The 9,561-nt window shown below is 46.5% G+C and overlaps 1 protein-coding gene across 3 annotated transcripts in view; it reads left to right on the top strand.

Annotated features, from left to right (window-relative positions):
* zmp:0000000521 (spindlin-1) overlaps positions 1-7,305 on the top strand; it is a 22,615-nt gene extending 15,310 nt beyond the window's left edge. For all 3 annotated transcript variants that reach the window (XM_012814439.3, XM_012814441.3, XM_012814440.3), the window contains exon 5: positions 5,034-7,305. In XM_012814439.3, coding sequence (XP_012669893.1) covers positions 5,034-5,239 — 206 coding nt within the window. In that variant the 3' untranslated portion in view covers positions 5,240-7,305. The remainder of the gene's footprint in view (positions 1-5,033) is intronic.
* Positions 7,306-9,561: the final 2,256 nt, after the last annotated feature.

Raw genomic sequence — 9,561 nt, 5'->3', positions numbered from 1 at the left:
AGCTTACCTGAAGCAGGTGTGATGAGGGGAGGGAGAGAGTGTTGTTCAGCCTACCTGAAGCAGGTGTGATGAGGGGGAGGGTGTTGTTCAGCTTACCTGAAGCAGGTGTGATGAGGGGGAGGGAGAGTGTTGTTCAGCTTACCTGAGGCAGGTGAGATGAGGGGGAGGGGGAGGGAGAGAGTGCTGTTGAGCTTACCTGAAGCAGGTGTGATGAGGGGGAGGGAGAGAGTGTTGTTCAGCTTACCTGAAGCAGGTGTGATGAGGGGGAGGGAGAGAGTGTTGTTCAGCTTACCTGAAGCAGGTGAGATGAGAATTGGTAGAATTGTACCTGAGGCATGTTAGTTTGTGTGTGTGTGTGTGTGGGGGGGGGGGGGGGTGTATTACCGGTTTTGCTTTGCATTTCTTAACTGATCTATTGCCCAGCACAAGTTGAAATACTGTTTTAATATATGGAAATGGAGTAGTTTAATATATGGAAATGGAGTAGTTTAATATATGGAAATGGAGAGGTTTCTCAGCTTAAGATGTAGTTTGTTTATTGGCATATTGTGGTGTGGTTGTTTCAATGTTGTGATGACTCTTCTGCATGTACTATGTATGTTGTGTTGGTATTGTACCTGAATGGGAATTACAGCAGTATGCATATCAGTGGCATATCAGTGGCATATCAGTATGCATATCAGTGGCATAGCAGTATGCATATCAGTGGCATAGCAGTGGCATAGCAGTATGCATATCAGTAGCATAGCAGTGGCATAGCAGTGGCATAGCAGTGGCATATCAGTAGCATAGCAGTAGCATAGCAGTATGCATAGCAGTATGCGTAGCAGTGGCATATCAGTGGCATAGCAGTGGCATATCAGTATGCATAGCAGTAGCATAGCAGTAGCATAGCAGTGGCATAGCAGTGGCATAGCAGTATGCTGGTCCTGATGTTAGGTGGGTCAGTGCAGAGGACATCTCAGCAGCTGGGTAAATGCAGTCGCCGCAGTGAGAGAGAGAGAAAGAGAGAGAAAATGAATATCATTTGAAATGCTAAGTGAACAGGTTTGGCTCAGTGCCTGTGTGTGTGTCTGTGTGTGCGTGTGTCTGCCTGTGTGTGCGTGTGTCTGCCTGTGTGTGTGTGTCTGTGTGTGTGTGTGTGTGTGTGTGTGAGCGCATGTGTGTGTGTGTGTGTGTGGGCGCATGCGTGTGTGTCCATGTGTGAGTGCATGCGTGTGTGTCCATGTGTGTGTCCGTGCGTGCATGCAATGTCCCTGTGCTGTGTGTTGGCAGAGTCCGTGGTCTTCACTCTCAGAGTTCTCCTGTGAAACGCCCTGCGGATGGAAACAGTGCAGAGGACACGCACAGCCCCGCATTCACACAGCGGGGGGCAATAGAGTTAAATACAGCCCCACATTCAAACAGCGGGGGGCAATAGAGTTAAATACAGCCCCACATTCAAACAGCGGGGGGCAATAGAGTTAAATACAGCCCCACATTCACACACAGCGGGGGCAATAGAGTTAAATACAGCCCCACAGCGGGGGGCAATAGAGTTAAATACAGCCCCACATTCATACAGCGGGGGGCAATAGAGTTAAATACAGCCCCACATTCAAACAGTGGGGGCCAATCCCATGGTTAGAGAGGGCAGTGGCCTGCCATCTAGCCTTGGTGTTCAGTCTGTGTGAGGGGGGGCCTATTCTGACAGGAGTTGAGATGGGCAGGTGTGTCTGAGACTAGGGGGGTTCCTTTCTGAAAAGAGGATCTTTTTCAAAAATGGGTGGATATGTTGGCTAGTCGTCGTTATGTTGAGTTGAACAGGCAACTAACGATGCAATGGGTAGTGAGCATGTGCTCGTAGAGATAACGGTGCAGTGTCAGCAGATGTTAGTGTTGCTCAAGCTGTGTTGTGGTGAGAGCGACGTTATCTCTGTTTGGTTTGGGGGAGTCTGGGAACGAGTGTGTGGGGGGGGGGGGGGGGGGGGTTCTCTCAGGCCTGAATTAAGTTGTCATTGTTCTAGAACCTACTGATAATCTCTTCAAATTCTTAGTCTTGTTCTAGAACGTAGACTTCCATCTGTAGAAACCTGTAGCAGTAGTGTGAATTAATCGTGAAATAAGTTGTTGCAAGCCATCTGAAGGAGTTGCAAAAAAAATGTGTGTCAAATCACAGGTGCAAAGTTTTAGAACAGAGAGTTTTCAGAGCAGGGAGACAGAGGACTACTTATCAACTCAGTGTGAAGAACAGGGTCCCTACAGCATCAGTCAAAAAGCCTATGCTAAAAAAGGGTCGATTTAACTGACTGTTGGCTACTTAACTTAGTTCATATCTGGCTACAACGAGTGGTGTAACAAAGGCGTTGTTATGGAAACGGTGCTGTTTTAAGCTGTCTCAGTGGTCTGAACCCCTCAATTTTAGAATGTTTCAACAAGTAACTGATTTCCAATAGTTGCAGCTCATCTTGTCACAAATCGTTTGTTTTTTGTGACGTTAAAGTGTTAAATGTTGGCCACCTGTCATCAAGGAGCTGATGTTTGTGAATCGTTCGTGTGCTGTGACTGTGTGATGTGACTGTGACTGCGTGCAATGAATGTGTGCTGTGACTGACCGTGTGCTATGACTGTGAAAGTGTGCTGTGACTCCATGCTGTGACTGCGTGATGTGACTGTGACTGCGTGCTATGAATGTGTGCTGTGACTGTGACTCCATGCTGTGACTGCGTGCTGTGATTGTGACTGCGTGCTGTGATTGTGACTGCGTGCTGTGACTGCGTGCTGTGATTGTGACTGCGTGCTGTGACTTCGTGCTATGGCTGTGACTGTGTGCTGTGACTGCGAGGTGTGATTGTGACTGCGTGCTGTGATTGTGACTGCGTGCTGTGGCTGTGCTATGACTGTGACTGCGTGCTGTGACTGTGTGCTGTGGCTGTGACTGCGTGCTGTGCTGTGAGTGTGACTGTGTGCTGTGACTATGTGCTGTGACTGCGTGCTGTGACTGTGACTGCGTGCTGTGACTGCGAGGTGTGGCTGTGCTATGACTGTGACTGCGTGCTGTGACTGTGTGCTGTGGCTGCGTGCTGTGATTGTGACTGCGTGCTGTGGCTGTGACTGCGTGCTGTGGCTGTGCCTGCGTTCTGTGGCTGTGACTGTGTGCTGTGACTATGACTGTGACTGTGTGCTGTGACTGCGAGGTGTGGCTGTGCTATGACTGCGTGCTATGATTGTGACTGCGTGCTATGACTGTGGCTGTGCTATGACTGTGTGCTGTGCTATGACTGTGGCTGTGCTATGACTGCGTGCTGTGGCTGTGACTGCGTGCTATGACTGTGTGCTGTGGCTGTGCTATGACTGTGTGCTGTGACTGTGACTGTGTGCTGTGCTATGACTGTGGCTGTGCTATGACTGTGTGCTGTGGCCTCCCTTATCAGACCTGTGCAGTGCAGTCAGGAGACAGAGGGTAAAGGTCAAGCTCTCATCCTGCAAGGAGCTGTTCAGTGTTACACATAGGAAAAGGACACACAGGAGCAAGGATTCAACTTGAAGTCCCGAGATAATGTGCTTAGGCTGAGGACGAGGCGCTGTGTTACTGTCCCATAATCCAACAACGCTGCGTTTCAGCCACCCCTGGCCCTGTGACTCTGTGTAGCCCTCATCTATAATGTGGAATAGTACTCATGGTCTGTGCAGCCTCATCTATAATGTGGAATAGTAACACTGATGGTTATAATGCGTAATAGTAACACACATGGTTATAATGCGTAATAGTAACACTCGTCTCCTCATGGTCTGGCACTGCAGCTGCCTCGCTGTAGTTCAAGGCAAATCATGGCAAACACGTCCGTAACCTTGAGCTGAACTTGAAGCTCTACCTATGTGAATTAGAAGGGTAGGGGTCAGGAGTGAATGCCTATGTGAATTAGAAGGGTAGGGGTCAGAGGTGAATGCCTATGTGAATTAGAAGGGTAGGGGTCAGGGGTGAATGCCGTAGGAGTTGGAGGGGTGAAGGATAGGGAAACTAGCTGTGTGCCCTTGCCACAGGATTGCAATGGGCTGGAAATAGGCCTGTGGTCCCTCAGCAATCTGTTCCCTAAAACTAGATGTAGATGCTCAGTGAGGCTAAGGGAAGACAAAGGGGGTTTCCAGGAGAGTAGGAAATGAGGTCGGAGGGCATAGAGATGGACATAGAGCATAGGGATGGACTTATAGAGCATAGAGATGGACTTATAGAGTATGGAGATGGACTTATAGAGCATGGAGATGGACTTCTAGTATGGAGATGGACTTATAGAGTATGGAGATGGACTTATAGAGTATGGAGATGGACTTATAGTATGGAGATGGACTTGTAGAGTATGGAGATGGACTTCTAGAGTATGGAGATGGACTTCTAGTATGGAGATGGACTTATAGAGTATGGAGATGGACTTATAGAGTATGGAGATGGACTTCTAGTATGGAGATGGACTTGTAGAGCATAGAGATGGACATAGAGGATGGGGATGGACTTATAGAGTATGGAGATGGACTTCTAGTATGGAGATGGACTTATAGAGTATGGAGATGGACTTATAGAGTATGGAGATGGACTTATAGAGTATAGAGATGGACTTATAGAGTATGGAGATGGACTTATAGAGTATGGAGATGGACTTATAGAGTATGGAGATGGACTTCTAGTATGGAGATGGACTTATAGAGTATGGAGATGGACTTATAGAGCATAGAGATGGACTTATAGAGCATAGAAATGGACTTCTAGTATGGAGATGGACTTATAGAGCATAGAGATGGACTTATAGAGTATGGAGATGGACTTATAGAGTATGGAGATGGACTTATAGAGTATGGAGATGGACTTATAGAGCATAGAGATGGACTTATAGAGTATGGAGATGGACTTATAGAGTATGGAGATGAGCAATCACTTCAGTGGACCCCACTTCAGAGTCCAAATTCTGACCCTCTCTCTCTCCCTCTCTATCTTGTTTATTCTCTCTCTCTCCCTCTCTCTCTCTCTCTCTCTCTCTCTCTCTCCATTCTGTCTTTAGAGAACAAGCACCTGTTGCCTGCGGACAGGAAGCCAGGTGAGGAGGCGGAGAGTCTGGTGGGGAAGCAGGTGGAGTACGTCACGGATAAAGGTGTGAAGAGGACGGGTCTGGTCATCTACCAGGTCCCCGCCAAGCCCTCCGTCTACTACATCAAGTACGATGACGATTTCCACATCCACGTGTACGACCTCGTCAAGACCACCTAAGGCCAGTGAAGGAAGACAAATCACAACAACAACCACAACAACAACCACAACAACAACAACAACAACAACAATGTATGAAAATGGGAAAAATAATGTATTTATGATGACTCAATCTTGCTCCACCGCTCCATAGCGCCTCCACCTGTCCGTCAGCTGTAATCGTGTTCTCCAGCGTAGCGTAGCCGGCTTCCGTTAGCATACACCACATACAGGGACACACACACAGACTAAACCAAGCATTGGGGGAAAATGGTTCACATGGTCATGAGTTAATACGTTGGGGAACAACTGATTGTGTGAATACTTGTGTTCGTTCAATATGAGTTTGTGCTTTGAATAGGTCAAATTTGTGGTTCGTGTATGTATTTCAAAAGATATTTCTACCAGTGTGTGTCCAGTTTTGCGAATTGTTTTTCGGCAGGGTACAAAATAATTGATCACCCTGTTTGATTTTCGTCAATGATGATTTGTCATACTTTGCTGCACCTTTTCTAGGTGTTAACTACGCAAACAAAACAAACTTTGCATTCAGATCTTAACTCAGTCTTATAATGTCGAGGTGCAATGGCCCGAGACACACACACACACACACACACACACACGTGCGCGCGTAAGTTATTAAACTATATACAATCACGATTCAGATGAAATGCTCTCAAACGGAGACGGGTCACCCTAGTGAGTTGGCGCCAGAGGCTGGGACTGCCAGCATGGAAGTGCATTAAGCTAAGTGAGATGGTTTTAGGTGGAACTTCAGCTCCAAACAGTCCAGTCCCATGCAAGCAGTCACTCAGCTGTATACTTTTACAGTCGAGGTGTTTCCTGTTACTATGACGTTAGAACTGTCTGCTGTGTCTGTGGTTACATCTAGACTCATCAAAAAGGTTATCCATGGTCACAGGTTTTTATTGCATTTTTAATTCTTAAAGTTCCACTGATCCAAGCTTTAGAGATAACAACAACAACAACAACAACAACAATACATTTGATTTAAACGCGCCTTTCAGGACACTCAAGGTCACCTAAAAAATACAACAGAAAATACAATACAGACTACAATTCACAACCAACAGAAGAAAAAAACCTGTCACATTTAAATATGCCAGACTTGGAGCAGTTTTAAACTAAGCAGTGAATTGACTGACCGTAGAGTAATTTTCTGAAGAGGATTGTAAAGAGCAGTCCCTGTACTCCTGTTGCCTGGGGGTTTAAAGGGCTGCTGGAGCCTACAGAGACGGTCCTAACCTCCGTTCACGAGTGAAGTGCCAGTGATCTGCTAGTCCGAGCGCCAGTGGTCTGCTAGTCCAAGTGCTTTCTCTCGTGTTTGCGAAATGCTACGCTGCCCCTTGATGTACTGCCCATCGTGCGAAACTAACTTACCAGTGTCCTTATGTCCGATATCATGAAAATAAACTCAACAGAAATCACCAGAATTACTGTCCAGAAGGAAGCACACAGAGGGCATATCAACATCACCAGTGTATTATAAGACTCGGGGGGGCTTAAAGAGGCCCTCACACCTGTGAATCTGCCGTGAGTCTTGAAAATGAATGACAAATCCTTTGTAATTATTTACATTTTTCCTAATGTGTGTCTATGTAGCGAAGCTGTGAAACAGCTAAGGATGAGACTACAGGGCTCCTTAAACTTATGTATCTCTGAATCACCTGAAAGATGACAATGCACTTTTAACAAATATGTACTGGCTTCTCAACTTAGTATAGTCCCCGTTTTAAGGCTTCTCAACTTAGTATAGTCCCCGTTTTAAGTATCCCATCTATGTCAAGACATAGCTAATAAGCTAGTAGGTCAAGCTAAACACCATTGGAAAGCTGAAGCTAAGCTAACTAGCGCTGTAGCCAAAGAAACACATGGTTTAGGTTTTAGCGGCTAAAAACATCTGAGATGTGGTCTCCCAGCAGGCTGGCACTGCTGTTATTCCCTTCCCCACCACTAGGAGACTTTGATTGAAAAAATAAAAAAAAAGATCTTTTCTTTTTCTTCTTTATAACAAAATTGACTAAATGAATTATGCACGATAAAAAAAAAAGCAGTAGAAATTATGTGTAAAGAAAAATTGTAATATTGGGAAACATTGTACTGATATAATTAAATGGCTTTTGATGATCATTTGAGCAATTTCTTTCAAAATGATCTCTTAGCATTCAAAGTGCTACACAGGGGTCGGAACTGGACCAGGAGCAGCAGTAGTATTGCAGTTCAGATGTAGTTAGGCCTGGTCAACGTGTTCAAGGTGTTCAGAGGAGTCCTGTGGGTCGTATTAGTGCATGTGTTTAGTGTGTTTCCCCAGGAGGAGCGTCGCTCTGGGGGGGGTCACGCTGTATTGGCACCATTGCCCTGTCTGTTTGTACTTGGTTTGAACTCTCCTGCCTTTTGCTTTCATGTGTTTTTGTAAATATTGCAAAAAAATATGCTTGAAATGATCACAATAATTCTTTTTTTTAATTTTTTTTGAGGGAGGGGTGGGTAGGCTGAGGGTTTGTTGTAATACAACAATTTGGCCTATTATACTTGTAGCAAATGCACTTTAAATCTGGGCTTCTCTTGTTTTCTCTTGTCCCTGTGTACATGCTCTTGGCGTAGACACACGGCTCAATCCAGAGTGCATGCTGAATTAGCTTAGCAACATGCTAACTGGCGGACCGTTGGCCAGAGGTCTAGACGGCTGATTTCAGACAATGAGGTCACGGAACAAGCACCTATTTTCACTCTCTGGAGTTTTATTGTTTGAACTTCAGCAAAAACAAAAAAAAATGAATTATAATAACATTGTGTTACAGATTGTTACAGAAGAATTATTTCTTTGATGCGGCAAAATGGCTGCCACAGCTATCCCCGTCCGCAGTGAGAGGAGTCCTCTAGTTCTCCTTCCTGTACAACAGCTGAGGGGGATCCAGGAATCTCATGTTCCAACACCTCATTAAGTGGAAAGGACAGAGAGGCAAACAGACAGCATCTGACCCTGATTTGGCCCTGTTCCTAACCTGATTTGGCCCTGTTCCTACCCTGATTTGGCCCTGTTCCTAACCTGATTTGGCCCTGTTCCTACCCTGATTTGGCCCTGTTCCTAACCTGATTTGGCCCTGTTCCTACCCTGATTTGGCCCTGTTCCTAACCTGATTTGGCCCTGTTCCCATCCTGATTTGGCCCTGATTTGGCCCTGTTCTCACCCTGATTTGGCCCTGTTCTGGCATGGATCCACTTCAGTCAGCTGTTGTGTGGGCTTGGGAACTGTACAGCCCCTCAGACTTAGTCTAGTGCTCCTTTGCCTGCTTCACCTCTTCCTCTCTTTCTGTTGGACGCACACGCCGTATCCCTTGTGTTGTTCCATATGTGTACTGTAGAGGTGTGGCCCATGACGGCCAATCGCCTCGCCCCCCTCCACCTGTTGGGTTCCTCTGCCTCCACCGGATCTGCATGTCTGTCTGTCTGTCTGTTTGTCTGTCTGTCTGTCTGTCTGTCTGTCTGAAGGTGTGGTGGAATGTCTGCATTAGTGCCAAGGTACTGGAGCAGGCCTTAGCCAGACCGGAGCCGGGTTTGGGCCGGCCATGGCCTGTAACCGGTTCTGTTCAATGCTGGTCCAAAATCAGCTGCTAGCCAAACTCACGCCAGTGAGCTGTGCAGGGTAGACTGTTGTCGTCATACAGAAAACACACCAGAGAAATGTGTGTGTTGCGCTGAACACCATCGACCCTTTGACCTGTATTTGACCTGTCCCCTGGTGACGGAGCTGGCTAAGGCCTGCACTCGAGCTCTGAGCGCCCCCTGGTGGCGGAGCTGGCTAAGGCCTGCACTCCAGATCTGATCACGGTAGCAATTTGTACATTTGAACTCTGGGTTGTAAGCCAGGAGCCGTAGCCTAACCCTAACCTGGGTTTAAAGACACACGGGAACTCAAACTGAGTGGTCTTGGTTGAAGCTTATGGGAATGATGTCCCTTCTAATCAGTCCCTTTGGATAAAGCAGTGTTTATATAATCAAGATCTGTACAAAATGGTTTTCCCTCCTTTGAAGCACACAGCGTTTTTAAAAAGCAAAGACTCTTAAGTTGCTGAAGATGTTATTGTATGGTTCCAAACAAATCAAACCAATGCTTTAAATTTGAGTTTAGTTTTTTCTTTGGCTGTCAAAGCTGAGATTGATTGACAGCATAGGCCCACGTTGTTTTCTTTATTGGCACTTTGATTTGCGGCCTGTGTGCTGCGCTCCCGTGTGTTTGTGTTTATTACTGTGCTGCCTGCCGGCTGATGGGGATGGACAGCTGCCCCCCCCCACACACACACACACACACACACACACAC

Source organism: Clupea harengus, chromosome 25 (assembly GCF_900700415.2).
Source record: "Clupea harengus chromosome 25, Ch_v2.0.2, whole genome shotgun sequence".
Classification (NCBI taxonomy): Eukaryota; Metazoa; Chordata; class Actinopteri; order Clupeiformes; family Clupeidae; genus Clupea; species Clupea harengus.
This window is presented reverse-complemented; position numbering and strand designations above follow the sequence as displayed.